The sequence below is a fragment of the Diorhabda carinulata genome, chromosome 8, assembly GCF_026250575.1.
Source record: "Diorhabda carinulata isolate Delta chromosome 8, icDioCari1.1, whole genome shotgun sequence".
Taxonomy (NCBI): Eukaryota; Metazoa; Arthropoda; class Insecta; order Coleoptera; family Chrysomelidae; genus Diorhabda; species Diorhabda carinulata.
Window position 1 is genome coordinate 6,670,479 of NC_079467.1, and position 20,556 is coordinate 6,691,034.

At 32.3% G+C, this 20,556-nt stretch overlaps 2 protein-coding genes across 3 annotated transcripts in view; one reads left to right on the top strand and one right to left on the bottom strand.

Moving 5' to 3' along the window:
• Positions 1 to 20,556, bottom strand: part of LOC130897030 (guanylate cyclase soluble subunit beta-1) — a 42,882-nt gene that overhangs the window by 16,993 nt on the left and 5,333 nt on the right. The window contains exons 2-9 of one of the 2 annotated variants that reach the window (XM_057805514.1): positions 18,535 to 18,632; positions 11,951 to 12,024; positions 9,546 to 9,646; positions 8,557 to 8,675; positions 8,340 to 8,495; positions 5,929 to 6,082; positions 4,317 to 4,471; positions 3,416 to 3,627 (exon numbers count right to left, since the gene is read on the bottom strand). In XM_057805514.1, the coding sequence (XP_057661497.1) occupies positions 3,416 to 3,627; positions 4,317 to 4,471; positions 5,929 to 6,082; positions 8,340 to 8,495; positions 8,557 to 8,675; positions 9,546 to 9,646; positions 11,951 to 12,024; positions 18,535 to 18,537 (974 nt within the window). In that variant the 5' untranslated portion in view covers positions 18,538 to 18,632. The remainder of the gene's footprint in view (positions 1 to 3,415; positions 3,628 to 4,316; positions 4,472 to 5,928; positions 6,083 to 8,339; positions 8,496 to 8,556; positions 8,676 to 9,545; positions 9,647 to 11,950; positions 12,025 to 18,534; positions 18,633 to 20,556) is intronic. The other variant, XM_057805515.1, reaches the window with a different exon arrangement.
• The window catches only part of LOC130897029 (head-specific guanylate cyclase), a 150,313-nt gene continuing 141,355 nt past the window's right edge, over positions 11,599 to 20,556 (top strand). The window contains exon 1 of the mRNA XM_057805509.1: positions 11,599 to 11,774. The gene's annotated coding sequence lies outside the window, so the exon portion shown is untranslated. The remainder of the gene's footprint in view (positions 11,775 to 20,556) is intronic.

Genomic DNA, 20,556 nt, shown 5'->3' on the forward strand with positions numbered 1-20,556 from the left:
ACCTAATGCGCTGCGTGTGAGGTTGCCAGAGATTGTATTAACTGCGCTCGGAACTGTTCGGTTAGTACTAGAGTGAATTCGGGCGAAATCGGTGTGGTTGAGGTGATGTAGACGAAACAGCAACGTGCACGCACGCCTCTCAGGTCTCAGTGGTGTTTTGTGTAAGTTTTGTGTCTGTCGTGAAGAAGTGACGCGGGTGTTTGAGTAGTGCGTAGTTGAATAATTGGATTTGCTAATTTGCGTGCAATGTTATTACGTAGTTTTCATAAACATGACTAAAAACTGTTCATAGTATACTGAGTGAAATCTAAATAGTGGTAAATATCAATATGTATTACTTTTCATTCTACATTTGTCATTATTAGTTAAGAATTTAATAACGTATTAAGTACCTACTGTTTTTTTTTTGTTCAAGTATACAACGAAACTCACTCGTCGTTCCAGAGTATTATATCAAATTCGATATGGACAAGCCAGGACCTAGTGAAAAACGCAAGGTTAAGGATTAAAATCGACAGTTTCAAGACATTTGGAGGGAGAAATAGTTTTTTGTTGTCCCATAACAACATCGTTTGTTTAATATGCAAGAATTAGGTTTCTATTTTAAAAGAATATAACGTGAAACAACACTATGAGATACAACATACTGCTTTTGCTAACTTAACCGGCGAGTTACGGATGCAAAAAATTTCTTCATTGAAACGGGAACTAATTGGTCAGCAAGCTATGTTTACGAAACCCGTTCAAGATTCTGAGACTGCTTCTGAAGTGAGCTTTGAAATTTCTCGATTAATAGCAAAAATTGTCCTTTAAAGATGGCGAATTTGTTAAAGATTGTTTAGATATCACTGCATATAAAATTTGTCCGGAAATGGCTAAAAAGTTTGAGAAAATTCAACTCAATCGGATGACCGTTCAAAGAAGGATCACGGCTTTATCGACTGATATAGAACAGCAGTAAGATATAAAATCTAAAAACTGTGAGTTTTTTTATACTGAAGTAAGGTGGGTAAGTCTTGGATTGACACTGGAGAGGTTTTTCAATTTTATAGAAGAAATCAAAATATTTCTGGCGGAAAAGAAAAAGGACGTTCCTGAACTCGTCAATCCTGACTGGTTGTGTGACGTAGCTTTTCTAATCGATAACACAAGTCATTTGAATGTCTTAAACACGCGTCTCCGGGGCAAGGATCAACTGATTTCTGAACTGTACGCTCATGTTTCGTCTTTCAAATGCAAGTTGAGTTTTTTCAGGTCCCAAATAAATTCAGCTAATTACGCCCATTTCTCAACCTATAAAAAATTTGCAGAGAAATTTCACAAAATGGACATGAACGTCTTTTATGTTGAGAAAATAGATATTTTGATGCGAACTTTCGAAGATCGTTTTACTGATTTCAAAAAAGTTGAACCACTGTTAGACATTTTCAGCAACCCTTTTAACATTTCCCCTGAGAATGCACCCGAGTCAATGCAGCTGGAATTAATAGACATTCAAAATGATGCGAATTTAAAAAAAATTTAATGAAGGAATTTTACTCAACTTCTACAGTTGCCTTCATAAAAACAATTACAAAGAATTGCGATAAAACGCACTAAAATGCAGCAGCCTATTCGGTTCAACTTATATATGTGAACAAACGTTTTCTCTCATGAATCTCAACAAAATGAAAAATAGGAACCGCCTAGCCAATGAGAGTTTGGACGTAATTTTATGTGAAATCTATACAGTGTCATGCAACAAAGTGAACTTTTAGTTACATAACAATTAAGTTTAGTTTTATAAGTTTAATTGATTGTTTTTGATATTATATAGTTATATTTAATTTTTAATATAATTTATATTCAGTTAGTTTTGGAATTATATTATCTGAAATTAAATATTATCCAGCTGTTTTTATTCACTATACACCCTATGACAGCAATATTATTATTTCTATTAATACAAAAAAAAGAAAGATCATTCTGGGATCATTACAGCTACAAGCCAATGGGATCCCAGAAGAAAAACAATACGAAAAGAAAACACACACTTTGGATCTTAATCCTTCAAGTAGCCCCTGTTCTAGATAAGTCTGTGCACCCCTGGTCTAGATGATTGTTCCAAGTCGGTATTTCATTCAGAGTGACTCTTGGATACTTTATTTCATTCAAAAGTATCAGTTGAGCTACATTTAGTGTGGGTGCGTCTTCATTCTTTCGTAAATGAGACTAGTTGTGGTACCAATGAGATATCAATGATATGCTCAACGGACAGGACCCGCCTTGTGCCAGTAGCGTAGTAGGAGTGATCTGAAATGGAAGTTTTAACTTCTTCTATCACCACCTGAGAGGTTCGGTTAGTGATAAAGCTCTTATATACACTACGCATTGCGTGAAATACTACCATGAATCATTCCAAATAAGAAGCTTGGAATGCTTACTGTAGGTGTTTGCTCCCACGCGACATTGAGCGTACCGTACATATACAGATCGATGCACTGGAACTATTCTATCATCCTCCTTATATTCCTGATCTTAATTTTGCGTATTCTTGCTCTACGATAGAGTGATCAAAATGTTGATGCCACTATACAAGTGTCTCAATTGTTGTGATGGCTATGGTGAAAATAGCTGAAACATTGCCTACCTATCTACTTTCTGTACGCTCTCCGTAATTTCTGTATGTTGTCAAAAATTTTTCCACTGATATAAACCGGTTCTGTTCTATTATGTCAATGGAGAGTTTGGAGAATAAGCCTTCTTTTTCCCTATTTACATTATATTTTCTATATAGTGAGTATTTTCTTTGTATTGTTTTTGCAACCTGTTTACATTATATTGTGGTCGTTTTCATAAAGACAATTTATGAAAGACCTTTTGGTTGTTTGCGGTGAACTAGAGATTTTCAGTAGGTAATCGAGAAATCGGGAATGTGATAATACAATTGAGCAGTTGTAAGATTTGATGTCATAGTGGGATAGTTAAAAGTAAATCAGACGGTGTATTTGAATAAATTACTGTGTTAACTATTGATAATAGTGATAGTTGACCGTATAAATATTAGTGAATAGTTTAGTGATAAGTGTTAGTGGATAGTTTAGTGAATTTAGAATTAGAATGTAAATGAATTACATAAATATGATATACCGTGTGTATAAGTTCACCTGACCGTTTTGTGACAAAAAACTATTTGAAAAAATAAGAAGAACAATATCATATTATATTAAGAAAATGAATAGAGTAGACTATTTTTATGCATACTCAATAGAAATCGTACTATTATATTATATTAATTACTCACATTTTCATATGGTTGTACAATTTACTATTAGTATTGGTTTGCTAAGAAATAAATAATTGGTTGAAATAACGATTCCGATTTGAGTAGACTTTTTGATAGTCATTCTACAGTAAGCAAAATAAAACTATTTACCTGGTTAAGTCATCTAAGCTGACTACACTAGGATAACAAAGAAACACTATGAGATCGGTTTCCGGTACGTACAGCATTTGTCCCTTCAGCCTGAGATTTCGATATTCTGGAGGAGCATTCACTTTCATCACACCTGCTCTTGTTTTCAGAACGTAAATTGTATTAATGTGAGACAAAATATTTTCAAATGTTAGATCCAAGTGAGGCCTAACCTAAAAATCAAACATTCTGTGATAATATATACTTTCGTTGTAAAGTATTCATTCACTTATATAAAAAGCTCGATCTAAATTTGCAACTAAGATGAATTTCAATTTTTATCCTGTTAACAGGGACTGGTCTTTGTTTTACATTTTACAAATTTCAACTACAAGTAAAATGTCAAATTTGGTGGATACGCCAGATTTATATCCACACACTTCACGAGGATAAAACAAGCTGAACGGCACGGTCAATGCACATAACTCCGTGTACTGGAACGACCAGACGTGTCTGTGTGTGTGTGTGTGTGTGTTTGTGTGTGTATGTGTGGACAACGATCCTACACTCGCGAACATCCATCATTGGATGGAGCCTCGCCGCACTACGCGTTATATGTGCGGGAGTACCTTAATGTTCTTATTGGGAAGTTGATGGGCTGACGAGGATTCGTTGAGTTGCCCGGTCATGTGTCCTGACACCCTGTGATTTCTTCCAGTGAGGCATTCTCAAGGACTGCGTTTTTGTACTAGGACTACGCGCCCTTCCCATCATCCGAACAGTAATGGAAACAAAAGTTGAAACTCTTTGCGGATAGCTTTACATGTTATGATGAAGTATATGATCCCGGAATATTTATTTAATGTAACGGACATATACCACCTGATTAGTTTTATATAAAAATCTTGCAATTTCAGCTTACCGGATCTAAAATGTCAGTTATTTTACTTCCAACAGAATTCACTTTTGGAATAATCCTAGCTACAGAAAACCCTGTTTGCACAATCTTCATTTCCGGATCAAACATTATATGAAATGGAAACAGTCTACAGAATGTTGCAGGACTCACTTTAGGCTCTGAAAATAAGAACCACATTATGAAAATATGCTCATTTCATGTTTCTATATATAGAGGGAATCTGCACGCCTCAATATTTGTTTAAAAATAACCTTGCTAAAATACGCAGTAAAAAAGGTGGGAGGATCCTATTAGTTTTGTTTTTTCTATAAGAAAATAAAATATTATTGGTTACAGCTCAAATCACGAATTCAAATTGTGCAAGTCATTTTCAAAATAATTGAGAATCATCATATACACTTAGTTGATATAATATACGAGGGCTGTTACTTTAGTTTTGAGATAGACAAATATTTATAATTGGATTTGGCTCCATTGTTTTTCAAAACGTTATCCAATGAGATCAATACATGCATGCGTTTGAACCATTTGTCGATTGAAGTACATCCAAAACATATGACTTGAACGCTCCTTCAGGTGTAAAAAAACGTTGACTTCGCAATTTATTTTTGGTCTGCGGAAATAAGAAGAAATCATTGGGTGCCAAACACGGACTTTACGGAGGATGACCCATCAATTCGATGTTTAGACTGTTCAAAAACGTTTTTTTTTTAACTGATGTGTGAGAGCTTGCATTGTCGTGGAGAATGATTCGTCTTCTGCGATTGGTTTCCATGATTTTTTCGAAACAAATACTGGTGTACCATTTATCTTTCTACGGTGCTCTATGAAACGGTAGCGATATGTTCAGTTATTTCGAAAAAAAAAGCGATCATTTTCTTTGAAGTGCTTCGAGCGCGTACAACTTCTGTTGAATTTGGCTCGTCTTGGAAGACCTATGTTATAGACGTCTTTTATAGCACCGCGATTGAATTTTTCCAGCATTCTTTGCACCAATCGACACGAACTTTTTTAAACGAGTTCAAATTATGCGATATCCAACGCGAACATATTTTTTTACAGCCAAATGTTTATAATGTTCATGCAATATTGAATGTAGGCAAATGTTTACGATGTAATTCCTTTTTTGACCAGGATTAAAATTTCAAGTATTTGTGATCACTTCATATATCACTCGTATGACAACACTTTCTAAGTACGTTCACCATTAAAAATATCAATCTATATGATGGCAGTGTCAAATTTAACATATTCACATCAGTGTTCTCATATCTCAAAACTTAAGTTGCAAACCTCGCAATAATTAGAGAGTGGGATTCGTAAAAATGTGAAGTATATTTATAATATTGAAGTAAATTTAATATTTTGGAGTGTCTATTTCTCAATGTCATGCTATTGCATTAGCTAAATTACTCTCGAGTTGTTTCACCCCCACGCGTCGCGTTTCAAACAGTTTCTGTTATATTTAATTAAGGACCTAAGTTGCCTGGTATCGGTATTAATTGGTTCTACACTACACTCAGACTTACAAATAGCAACAACGATATAATAATTATCCCAAAGTTTCATCTCTTGACGAGTCTACATTTATAATTAGTTTTAAACATGAATTTACCTAATGAAAGTGTTTCTATTTCGTCGATTTCTTTCAATTGTGATTTTTTGGGTGCAAACTTTTCCGTTATTAAAAACTGTACATGATCACTTTCGTCTTTGGTTTGAATAACTTCCACTTCGACCTCTGTATTATGCAATCTACTAGCCACTGTCTAAAATTATGATAAAATTGTTTGTTAGATTATATTTCAAATTTGTTCGATTTGTACGTTCTTTGTATTTGGCATTTTCAAACTTATTCTTCATATTTAAATATAAATTGGGAATTTCAAGAACTGAAGTAAAACATCATTAAGATCGAGTTTGTCATAATTACGTTTCATTTTTTCAACCAGCTGATAATAATTTCAATGACTTTTTTCTTTACGTCGACTACGGTAATGACTCATTTCACATTTAAAAAAACTATGAAATTTATCGTTTTCTGAAACAATTTGATTGTTGATTATCACTTTGATCTGTACGAGGATTGGTACTTATGTTTTAACATAGACAAATAAAAACAAATATTTATAATTGGACGTGGCTTTGATATTTTTCAAAATATTCTCAATTAGGATGATCACACTTTTGTATGCGTTTGAATCAATTGTCGAAACATTTATTCCAATCCAATTGAGGTTCCTCCAAAACATGTGATTTGAACCCATTAACCGCTTATTCGGGCGGAGAAAAACATTTACCTTGCAATTTATTTTCGATCTGCGAAACTAAGAAGAAATTATGGGTGGCAAACATCGCCTGATGATTGTATACTATTCAGAATTGACCTCTCTACGTTGCTCTAATAGAATGGTGGCGACTTTTCTAATTAAAAACAGGCGACCATTTACTTCGAATGACTTCCTGCACTTACAACAAAATCTACACAGTCAACTATTGGTTAGTTTCGGGTTCAAATGAATAGATTCATGTTTCGTGGCCTATCGCGATCCCATAGAAGTCTTTTGAAGTGCCACGATTAAGTTTTTTCAGCATTTCTTCGCACCAATCAACCCAAGCATGCTTCAATATCACCGTATGTCACATGACGATTTTGCAATATCAGCTTCCGCACAGCATCGATATTTTCTGTAAAACAGCCGATTTTGGACGACCTCCACGAAATTCATTCTATGCCACAACGATTGAATTCGGAAAATCAGCGAATCAGCACACTGCCATTAGTTTAATCCTCATAGAATGTAATAGAAAATGATCGCCCGAAAATGTTTGCGAACTAATTACATTTTTTGTACAAGACGAATGTTTCAAGTATTTGTAAACAATTCAAATAGCACTCATGTGACAAGACGTTCATCATTGGCAATGTCATATTCATATAGCTTCCATATCACAAAACTTAAGTAGCAACCCTCGTATCTAAATTCAAACTACTCTACTTTTCAGTCAACGTAATCCCTTTTTGTTTTTCCTGTAAATTGCTTTGGATTCGTATTACTTGAGTATTGTTTTTCAGAGCATGAATACTTTTTTACTAGTTATAATTTTTTTTAAGTTGAATGTGATATGAGTTTTTTTTTATAAATCTTCTGGGGCGCACTGCAAAGAACAATGCAACAGCAGTTTTACCCATGCAAGTGTGTAGTAAAGTTTGTCAAAATAACTAATAATTTATTTTGGAAGATTGTTTACCCTCTTACAGATTAATAGACACTTTTTGTTTCGACTTACCAATAATACCAAGATCTATTTCAGTTCAATACAATATATTCAATACTTATCATCCCGAGGCACCCTCCTGGATTCGGTACACTATAGTAAGCCTGTGCTGGCTATTTGGACACTATGAAGTGGTAGGGAACTCTAGGACAGATAAGTTGTTAAAGATAGGACGAAAGGAAAGAATGCCGAAGAGAGCTAGTAACAATTCTACTACCGATGAAATTGTCAAAAGCTGATATTGGAACAAAAAGAAGGGGCAAATTCTGGGATATATGGTGAAGCTACACAATATCTAGAGCGCTTTATCCAAGGATCAATGAGGATAATAGAAAATAAGATTCACGAAAAATCCAAACCTGAAACCATTACAGTGATTACTGAAAATGGTACTGTCGACACAGAAATGGTAAAAAGGTTTTGATGAAGAAACGATGTCGAATGCTGCGAACGACACAAAAAATTGCCTCGAAAATGTAGCAGAATTGGAAATAGAAAAAATAAAAAGCCTCAATCTGGATTGCCAATGCTTGAAAAAATCTATGAAGGGGACAAATATATAATGATAGTTAGCTAGTTAACTAAGTTTCCAAGAAGTGAGCGACGTCCCATCTAGAACGAGTTTGAATGTACTAACCTAACATAATATTTATCAGTTTCATATTTTCGGTATAGTCCTCAAATATTAATTACAAAGAACCTTCTAATTGGTAAATTATTTTATCAAAATTCGAATATAAGACGTACTTTAACGATGCCGATAACAATATGTTCCAATCCTGCTCTATCTGAGTAATAATGTAGAATAAGAGCACCATCTTCTGGTCTTTCAGTGCAACGGAATGAAGGGGCTTTCATTCCAGGATATAGAGTACCCAAATGATCATGTAGCGCGTCTAAATTCTGCAAAATACATATAACCAAGTTCTCAGAATTCGGAATAAAATTCTTTGTTATTATTTACCGTTAAAAAGTCCCTTGGCGTAGCCCCCAATACTTGCAATATTTTATCATAACCCGAATCTTGACAAAATTCAAAAAAAGTTTTGCCAAATAGCTCTAAAATGTCATTGGCTGGAATTTCTGCAAAAAATTATAAAATGGATCTAACAAACGTGTACAAACTGGTATATGACGTTAGTTATTTATTAGTAGGACAAAAAATATAGCATACAGTTATAAAAAGTATTACTATACATACGTATTTATATTTAAATAAATATTTGAACGGAATTTCGTGCTTCAATCTCGCTATTTGAAGACCTTTTACTTTCAGAGTAAAAGAAGAAGAGAACTCAACTCAACTGTACCAAATTAAAATGAGGTAGGATAATTTTAGGACAACTTTAGGAACCTGTTTTATCGGCGAAAGTTATTTATAGAATAGTGAGTTCCTACATGGAATCGATCAAGATTATTTTATCAATTTTTGTTCATGATAACATTAGCATTAATTATGGAAAAGCCAATTTTCCATCACACTGTTTAGCAAACTTAACAAGTTGAGCTACGGAAAGTCAATGTTGAATCAAACACAACTCAAGTGGATCTATCCCAAATTAAAGTGGAGAAAACTGTCTGAGTCAAGTCAATTTTAACCAAAGTGAACCAATTTTTTATTGAGTTAGGTCTAAAGAAACCAATTTTCATATTGAATTTAGATCGCCTATTTTTGATTACATTGGATTTATATCCGTTTTTTATAGATTATTCATTTCTAAAGTGCCCAAGAGTAAATAGGTAATTATATTTACATAATGATACTAAATATCAGCTGCGCGTGTTCGGCACAGAATGTTTGAGGTTCTCTTTATAATTTCATGTAGAAGATTTAGTGATATATTTCTCATGAAACTGATAATGACAAAAAATGGTATTTCTAATAATATATACATATTCATTTGATATAGTATTATGTGTATACATAAGAATGCGTTTACTACCATTATTTACCTAGTACTTCTACTGCTGCTCCTATGAGATTATATGTTAGTTCATCTTCATAAATTTGTCTAACTAAAAAATGTCCTTCCATCTGAAAGTCCGCCTTTTTCCTGAGAAAAAGAAGTTGCAAATGTGTATTGTACGTTTATAACTTGATAGACAATTTGTTTATTCATTATCAAGATAAATCGGCAAAATAAATTGAAAGCATAGTCAAAAAGAATGGAATGGGTATTATATGTAAAAAAATATTTCTTTTCCGTTTGTTAAAGTAGTTTCTTTTATAAATGATAAAACACATGGGTAATAACCATAGAAAATGTTTGTGCAACTTGGCTGCTAAAGTGCAACAGAGCTCAAATGATAACATACGCATACGAAATAGTTCTGATTACAAAAAGGAGAAACATAATGATAAGTACATTCAAGAAGCTGACAATAAAGAGAGAAATTCACAAAGGAAACGAAAAAATACGATATTATATATTTGAAGAAGTAAAAAGCGAGGCAATAGAAGATAACGATGATAGAAGCCAATTAATCAACAAGTTTGTAAGGGTGAGAAACAAATATTTATTTGCATTGAATACACATTCATTTGAAATCGCCACAACGATTATTTTTTATTTATATTATTTTCTTCAGTGATTTCGGTATTATTTATATTCGATGTATTACTGTGACAATTAGTCAATGTTAACTGAAGTATTGTACAAAATTATTAGACATAATATTATCAAGATATGCAATAAGTACAGAATTCCAGCAATGTTCAATGAGTTCGATAACCTTTTTATAATAAAAATCGTGAAGCTCCTCAAAATAGCCATTAACTGCCAAGATCAGCTCTTCATTGTTGGAAAATTTTTGACCACTGAGCCAGTTTTTTAAGTATGAGAACAGAAAATAATCTGAGGGGACTTAATCTGGCGAATAGGACGCTTGAGGTAGCAATTTAAACTTTAGTTCATTATTTTAGGCCATTGTAAAAACAGATGTATAAGATGTGCAATGTATTGATGAAACAGTTTCTTCTTAGCCAAATGAGGCCATTTTTGCTTGGTTTTCCGCTCAAACTTTTCAATGAGTTCATGTAATACTGGCCGTTGAAAGTTTTTTCTAAGATAGGCGATGAAAACTATCTCAAGCGCATCCTAAAAAACCGACGGTATGACCTTGCCTGCAGATGGAACGGTCTTTGCCTTCTTTTGAAAAGATCATCCTTTTCAGCTCATTATTTTGATTGTTATTTTGTTTCGTGATGAAATCACGTTTCATTCATGATTATAAAGGGCGCGAAAATGCGGCTTAATTTCATTGCCTATAACTTAATGGAAACATCTTCATGACGCTGTTTTTGTTCCATTGTGAGCAAACACGGCACCTATCTTGCGCACAGCTTTATTATGTCCAAATTTTCAGTTAATACGTACCTCACTTTTTGAAAGGCCTACTAAGTCTACTAGCTCACGCACTTCTAGTCGACGATGATTCAGTACCACGTTGTAGATTTTCTCCAACATTTCTGGAGTCGTCACTTCATTTGGTCAACCACAGCGATGCTGGTTTTTGCAGCTTATACGGCCTCGTTTAAACTCTGCTACCCAATATTTAACTGTTGATAACAAAGGAGCAGTCTCATCCAGAGTAACATCTAGCTCAGCGTTTAAATTGGTTGAGCTACCGCCTTTCAAATAGAAGTATTGTAACAATGACCAATTTTTTCCAATTCACTAACAATGTTCACTATTGATGGCTGCCAAACAAATACTAAATAACGTGGTACCTTCAAACTTGAAATATACGCTGTATAGCTCTAGGTCAGACCAGATTCTTGTGGGACTTCCTCGTATAGTACATTCTCTTGGATTGTTGTTAATTTCCGGTTGAAATTCTATTTAGGGAAATGTAATTAATGGCATTGCCTTCTGAATGTTAGTACTGAAAACATTACTTATTACTATCAATTACACACACAATGATAACCCAAGTATCGTATTTAGAGTGCAAAGGTAAATTTTATATGTTGGTGTATTAAGTGAAAATAGTTAATAGTTTGTTTAGTATGAATATTATTAACGGTTCCAGAATCTCCAATCAGTTCGTTAGTTAGTTATTATATAATTCAAGTCATGTGTATTTGTGCAAAATTAATACGAAGACACGTAAAAAAATTCATCTAGAACTGAGTATAATATATTTATTCCAATATACAGAAAAAATTGTTATACCCTTTGCGTAAGTGCAACTTATGATTGTTGGTTATTACTCATCTGTTATAAATAGATTATGATTAAAGCTCTTTTGTTGCAAGTATTTTCGAAACAATGAAATATGACAGGTACATTTTTAGAAAACGACCAAATAAAAATTGAGAGGTTTTCATATATTGTGATGTCCAAACAATCACTCACTTTATTCTTTCCCATATTTCTTCTCCAAAATTCTTCACAACTAAAACTTCAAGAGCGTAGTTCACAAAACCATACTAAAAAACAAAAGTTAATTCAAGTTATTTGACAATTCCACACTAAAATTTCGTTCTATATATCATTTGTAAACAAATTTATCAATATTAATCTTTATACAAGCATCAAATTTATACTACTTTTTCTTACATAACGAGAGCGGTTTTATGTGAGAGCTACAAACAACTTACATTACAGCGAGAAATATTTCATTTTTCAATAAAACCTTTTTCTTTCCAAATCTACAAATGCAGTCCAGGGAATTATAGTTTTTTCAAACTCTCGTTATACGTATTTGTCTCTGCCCTCCCCTCATCATTGTTCTCCTAAAATCGCTTTCTATCAAGCAATTTTGGGACATCTCTACCCACCAAGGTGTTTTTAAAGTTTGAGTACAAAGTAATCGGAAGGAGCTCGATCAAAAGAATATAACAATAAATAGTAATGGCTAATATTTCGGCAACAGTAGTAGACGAAATGGCAAGCGCATTGTCCTGAGGGATCAAAGCAAATGTAGTCCTTTTTTCTTAACTTTGGCAATGAAATGTGTCAGCAAACAGCACAATATTGACTAGTTATCATTTTCCTTTTCCATTCTAAATAACCAGTAAAAATTACATCCTTGGAATACTAAAATAGTGTCGCCATAACTTTATTGTCCGAAAAAACCATTTTTTCTTTCTTGGAAGCTTGTTGTGATGTCCATCCACTGTTTCGACTCTGTTTTTATTTTGAGGTAGTTTCACCAACTATGACATATCGATACAAATATATACTTGGATATGTATGAATAGTTTTTCAGTAGGGTATTTTCATTTACATCATTAAATTTTTCTTCAATTTTCTATTATCAAATCGATGTAACAATGAGAATTAGATATATCACGATGGAACGATGTTTGCTTTAATGCTACAGTCGTTTAAGAGTTACAGTTGTGTTACCAAAAAAAAATGTCAAATTATTAAAACCACTTCATCTTAATAGATACGTCGATTGCGTAAAAATTACTGGAATGAGCATTTTGGCACGAACTCAACTGATATAGACCGTAAAACCTGTTCGATTATGTTAATAGAATATGAAGTTTGGTGGACGCGACGGATACAATTTCTTTGTATAGTTTTTATAGGATACTTACAACGGGTGGTGACTGGTTTTATAGAGACCAAAGCCTCTTTTTTTTGAAATTCTAGACCTGTTGTATGTAAATAAGAGCTAGCACCCATAGTCAGTAAATAAATGGATGTCATAGCAAACCAATTGGAACAGTAAAAATTCAACCAAATAATTTAAATAAATCATATGCGTGTTTAGTAATAAGTTAGTGCATAATTTAGTGCATAATAAGTGTTTATAGATGGTTTAATAAATAGTTACTTGTTTAGCGTATTTAGTGTTAGTATGTATAAATTACGTAAGTTACACCGTGTATTCAACCCATCGTTGATACTGTTTAAATATATAAAAAAACATTAAAATATAAATTTTCATAGTGGGTTACATTTAACAAAAGTAAAAGTTTAGGAGGCGATATCAAAACATTTTAGTTTTCTGAAAAAATTTCTCACAGTATGCTTTGAGTGAATTTTTTTCTACTTCTCTACGACTAATTGTTTCGAAGATAGGGCATTTTGCATTCTTATCTGGCCCGCTGGTACGGTGATGAAAATATTGAAGTATTATTCTAACAACAACATGAATTTATGTCTTTATACTTGCTACAAAATAAAACTCGATGAATTGAAAAATTCTCGAAATTCATTAATGGATTTTGTATTATATATATTTTTGAAAAAAATGCAATGAATATAAATATAAATGCAATTAATATAAATATTGGAATTTATAGAGAATTAAATTCAAGACCTTGCGTCGAACAAATTCAGAGAATGATCACAGATAGAAATAGGATTTTAATTGAATATGTAATTTCAGCAATCTCATTAAATACTGAATAATAAATAAAGAGCAAACAACTTTTGCATTAATGATGATGTTTGCAAATGTTTTCAGACAATTACTGAATTACACAGTAAATTTTCAAGTAGCCTACTTTTACCATTATCTACACGGCAATGACAATTACAGTTCCATACTTTTCAACCCTAATGTTTATTATAGAGATAGCATTATATGTTTGGTACCAAATGGTTAGTTTATAGCGTTTCTCTACAGTTGTCATTGATTTTGCTGAAGGTGAATGGTCACTGATGTGCTTTTAATTTCATGCGACAAAATTCAGGTGGTGATTGCTGGTATGAAATTGAAATGGGTCTTTTCTATAACAAAATTTCCTCTAGCCACCCCTTTCCGAGACTTCAGAGACTACTATTGTAAGAAATATATATCAGGAATGTACAAAAATGAATTTGACCGAAAAATATTATCCAATTAGGTCATTTCCAAATTTTCCTCTCCAAAAATTTTAGTTGAGTGTAATACTTTAATGATCTCATGTATTTAAAAAAATATCGATTGAATCTTCGCTTTCGTCTACATAACAGAGTGATCACGAGATAAGATTTACAATTATAATAACGTCTCAACCTCTAAGCTCTTCGTTACCTTTTTAAAACATTGTTAAGAAATTCAAATGTATGAGAATTTACACGTGCGTTCACTTTGTATTTAAATACATGTTAATTTTATACAATTTAGGTAAGTCAAAGAAAGAGAGTTCTCAGGCAACGAAAAAATTTGGTACTTCGCTAAGACGTACCATGTTTTTTAAATATTTATATTACAAATAATATAATGATCAATTTTGCTACACCAAATATGAGAATTATATATATGAAAATCAGTGTAGGATGCAATTATTTATCTTTAAATGATAATAATAATACACAAGATACTAAACTACATCTTCACTGTATCAATTAACAAAATGTAAGTATATATATACATATTTCTGTGTATAATCGCTCTATAAACTTTCAAGTTTTCATAATCCATTAAACTCGAAAAGTTAATTTATAGACCGCTCTATAACTTTATTAATGATTCAGTTATTCGTACGAAAGACATTCATGGGAACAAATAACTTGATGTTAATGTTGTTCAATTCTTTCTATTCTTTCTCTATTTCACAGTATCCAAGTCTATTATAAAAAACGAATACAGAAGAACGCTCTTGATTAATTGTTATTTAACCGGATTTTAGTAATTTATTTCTAATCGGGAGTTATGGTTGGCCAGTCTATTGTGCTCCATCTTCCAATTCATCTGTCATGAAAAACTTCTTTTAAGTATTTTCTAATAGCAGGACCAAAGTGTAGGGCTGCAAATTCAAATGGAAACCAAATATAAGTTGTTTTCAACAGCATATATTATTCCAGAGACAATTTTATTTGTCCATATATTTAAATGATTTGGTCAACTCGAATTGTCTTTTATAAAAAATAACCTTCGTAGTCGTTTTAAGCATCCATTTAGAATTAGAATCACTCCAATATTCACAATTGTGGCGATTAACTGTAGCGTTTAACATAAACAAGTCTTCAATGGAAAATGAGAGTTTATATTTTGGTTTCTAAAAAATTCATTCTGCGGTAAAATCATCTCTAGGTAATTCTTGTACTATGGTTACTTTATAAGAATGAAACTTATTCTTCTTAATCATGTTATAGATGGATCGGGATGTATGTCAAAGGATTTTCAACCAAACTTTGTATAACGGCCATGGATTTCGTATCATTAGTTACGGCCTTTGTTGTTGTTGGCAAGTGCTACTCCGATTTTTAGCTGAACCTATTTCTTTGAATAATTTTGATTGGAAGCCACGTCAACATATATTCTTTTAAGATATCCGTTACCTGTCCATTCCATCTTAAGATTTGTATTCTGTTCGAAAAATATAGATATATTTTAGTTCCTTTTGCTAATGATGATGAAGAAAAATTTCTTTATATGCATACACAATAAGTAACAGAAATACACAACTTTTTAATGATTTTACTTTCAAACGTCACTTCGGAATGATTGAATGTAGAATATAACTCAGTAGATAATGAGAAACTGCGGATAACTACTGGACGAGTTGTTTGAAAATTCAATGCATACTGTATACTTCTAACCTACATGCGAAGGATTCAACTTATTTTTTTAAACAGTTTTTGATCTAAACCCAGCTGAAATCCAAATATTAACAAGTTACTTTATAAATACACTGTAGAGCAGTTATTTTAAATGAGTCTAACTATACAGTGTGTTTCAAAAAGTTTTAAACAATTGAATGAGGGAATTAATCAGGTAATCAAACCGATTCCGTTGCTAATCTAAATTTTCATATCAAATTTCATTATTTGTAGAATAAGTTTATGATTTCTTTTGTAGATGTAATAGTAAGGTAAACTAATATTCTGTGATATAAAAGCAACAAACAATCAATAGGGCCCAACCCAAAAAAATTATAACTAATTTCAATATTCTCTTTTTATTTTACTATCAATTTGAATTCTCTTCCGAGCATTTTGCTAATTTTAAAATGTTGAGAAAAATTATTTACTAACCAGAGCCCACAGGTGATAGAACCAAACTACAAGTTCAAGAAAATCATATTTCAGTTAAGTTCTTCCTTTACCTGTAGATAGTTCATTTTCTTATTTTCGTCGGAAAATTGCTCTATACTCTGTAATCAACTCTTTAGCATTATTCCCAATCATTAGTCCAATTTCCATAAATTTTTGTGGATAATTCCCGCTTTCATAACTTTTTTTCGAATCAATCAAATCGGGATGGTACAGGATCAATTTTAACACGCTGTAGTTCTTAGAGCTGAAATGATCATTAATTTCATAAGCCCTGTACTTAGGTATATGTATTTTCACGAGGGCGTGTTTTAATCTTTTCACGTGAAATGTGTCGGAACCTTAATCATTCAATTATTTTTTTTCTTATAGCGAAGGTTGGTAATGTCTTTATTTTGTTGAGATAGGGTACATGAACAATAACAACTATCCTTTCGGTTGGTTAATCAGGTATCGATTTTTCAGTCACTTATTTTTTGTAACTAATCAAAATTCATAATATATAAATTGGGTACAGAGCTGTAATATCAACTATTTTAAGACGAGCGCCTTTGGAAATAGTTTTTTGTCCATCATTGGTTAAATCACTCCATCGTTTTGCATTGGTGTAAGAAAAATGAATTTCAGTTTCATACACTTAAACAATAGGAGTCTTTTCTACTCTATATAACTACACTGGTCTTAGAAATTATATTCTTACTTTTCGAATGGGTTACCGGCGCATTGAGTTTGGACGATTATTTTTCATTTTATGCCAACGGATCCCTTTCTTATTAATATCTTTTCTTGATGGCCCTTCACTTCTCGTATAGCCCATTTCTTCTCTATGTTTCCTATGGATTGACTTTACGTATGCACTTTTCTTTAGCCTGAAAACTTATGGTTGTTCTGCGAAAAGAGCACAATCATATTCATCAAGGACAAAATGAAATTTTCAATATTACCCTTGTTGATTTCAATTTTGATTTCCTGAATGAATCACACCAGTGGCGTTAATGAGGTTAATAAAGGGCTTAAAACTATACTGGGAAACAGAATATACCTTAGATATGCTTATTATGGAAGTTCCAGCTTCTGCTTTTTGATTTAATTAGAAAATTTGGACTTTGTTTATAAATTGATTTTGATTGGATTACTTTCGAAAATATTGTTTGGCCAAATCACTTTTGAATAACATGCAAACTAAAATATTCTCAATTTTTGTCGAGACTATACCAACGATACGAAGTGTATGAAATAAATTCAAAACTAAGCTCTTCGCTTTTACTAACTACAGGTGCAGGCTTGTCTACTGATTCACACTTTTTTTTTAATAACTTCGCCTATTCATACACGCTTATTTTTAACATAATTGCAGGCTGAAGCAAAATTAAATGGAAGAATCTCTCTACTATAAAGTAACGTGGTGCTATAAGTTACCAAATTATGGCTAATTTCCCGAAACTGAATTACACACATCTTATTTTTACATAAAATTGATAACACGAAACTTCAAGATTTAACTACTTTCTGGGTACAACTAACATCAATTTCATAAAAAGAATCTAAAGGAAAGGAGAGGAGAAGGAAAACATTAGTGAATGTTAGATTTATCTAGATTTGTCAACATTCAATTATAATTAAAAATTGACTTGATTTCGATCGAATTATGACCTTATAATTTCCAAAACATAGAGAACTAGAACCTTTTGTACTATTGAGAACATTTTCAAGAATGTCATGACGATGTATATGGAACGAAAGATAAAAATACGCAATCTCTCAACAATTTGACACACTATGTAAAAACATTCTCTCGCAATATCTTATGAAAACTGTAGCACGTGGAAAAGGAATTACGGAATGACAAACTGTATAATACTTTGTAAGGTTTCTATAAATTCAACTCTTTTATAAAATAAATTCGATATATGCTTGTGTTATTTTTAGTTTTTCAAATCACGATATTTCAAATATACTTAATATACCTTCCGTGATACCCTTGATAAATATTTACTCACCATTTTTCCGAAGTTGTTTACTAATCCGGCAAAATGTCACACACATACAGAGCTGCCAACGGTAAAACAAACTCTGAAGAAACTCAGGCATCTAGATCCTGAAAAACATTATTTTCAGGATACCGTGATCGATTCGATGTAACAGTCCTGCGCCGCGTGGTCATAATTCACCATTTTAGACAAACTAATTTTGTACTTTATCAATTTTATATTTGTACTTGCATAAAATTTTGTTATTGTTCATCCAGATGTATTTTTTGAGAATATTCATGGGTTATTAGTATTTATAAATTTATTTCACTCGCTTATAATACAGGATTTCAAAAAAATATAAGCAAGGGATAACTATCACTTAAACCTATCCGACCAAAATAGTCAAAAAAATACAAAAAAAGTTATTGGATAATGAAATAGGAAATTTTTCAAAAAATAATCCAACATATATGCCGAAAATGTGGTTTTGGTAGCGACATACGAAAGCAGAATTTGATGAGTTAATGAGCATTTATTCAGCAGAAAGAAGACAATTTGATATCATAATGAATACAAATAAAGCACAAGTCACAGTAATAAATGAAAATCGAAACGATAATAGATGTCAATAATATAGAGAAAGTATCGTCATCTTGGAAGTACACCGAGGGGAGATGGGCAAAAAATGAAACGGTAGCAAATAGGAAAAATTGAATAAAAAAGTACTAGGACAGAAAAATGTCAAAATGAAAACAAATAACAACCATGTAATTCGCACGCATTTGACAATTAAAAAAAAATAAAACGGTAAAACTGTTAAGTATACAATAAAAATGAAGATTTTAGAAAAGTAACATTATTATTATTATTATTATTATTCTACATATATTGAATAAGATACAAATAGTTGCTTTGGTATGGACAAATCGTAAGCAAGAAAACAGGTAAATAGTGGAATAATATAGGCTAAAAGAGGGATTAAGAAAGAAATGAGTGTAACAGATAAAGGAACAAGAGAGAATAGGGGGTAAAATTTGGAGGAACTGATAAGATTAAGATAGTAAGAGAGCAATCACAGGATGATTACAAAAAAGACCAGAAGCCTCATCAGATAACTGTAAAAGTATAAGGAGAAAAGAAGAAGTACTAAAACACTAAAATCATCATTTCATTTTTACAGAACCAAATTTCTGATAGAAAATCAAAACGTCAATTTCTAACTTCTTTTTAGAATAATTAGCTTGTGATACTGTATTCATCATCAAATTAAATAATTAAATTACCAAAATTAATTAGAAAAAAGGAATCCAGAAACAGTTGAACCTACAGACTCTAACTTTGAGCAATGCGTGCTAAGATGGTTTGAGGAATGTGATACAGAAGGTTCAGACCAAGATTGCGAACCCGAAAGCAACACTACTATCGAAAATGCTCTTACAAGCGATCACGATACAGAGAGTGATTCTGACGATGAAGATGGAATAGGTACAGGTTACCGAAAGTGAAAGTATTTCAAGAAAAAAATATTTTTACAGAAAAAACAGATACAAATGGGCGGCCACTGAACCAACCCGAAAAATGAGAACAGCAGCGCAAAACATATTCAAGTTGGCAGGGAATAAAAATGTTGTATCAGAAATTGCACCGCTGGAAGAATGGAGGCAAATATTCTCACAAGATATCCTAGATATTGTTGTGCAATACACAAATTTAAAAATTCAGGAATTTCGTAATAAACCAAGCAATCAGAATCGCACAGAGTACCTAGAAACAAATTCCATTGAAATAAGTGGTTTTCTTGGACTTCTGCTATTAACTGCTGCCATCTAATGATGAAGCCATTGAATCAATCTTTTCAACAGACGGGACTGGTCGTGAAATTTTTCGACTGGTAATGTCAGCAAAAAGGTTTGCTGTTTTATTAGCTTATCTGAGGTTTGAGACTATGAAGAGAGAATCCTAAGAGTAAAAACTGACCCGGCTGCAGCGATATTACATATATTTGGAAAATTTAACCAAAACTCTCAATCAAGTTACGCTTTAGGAGCC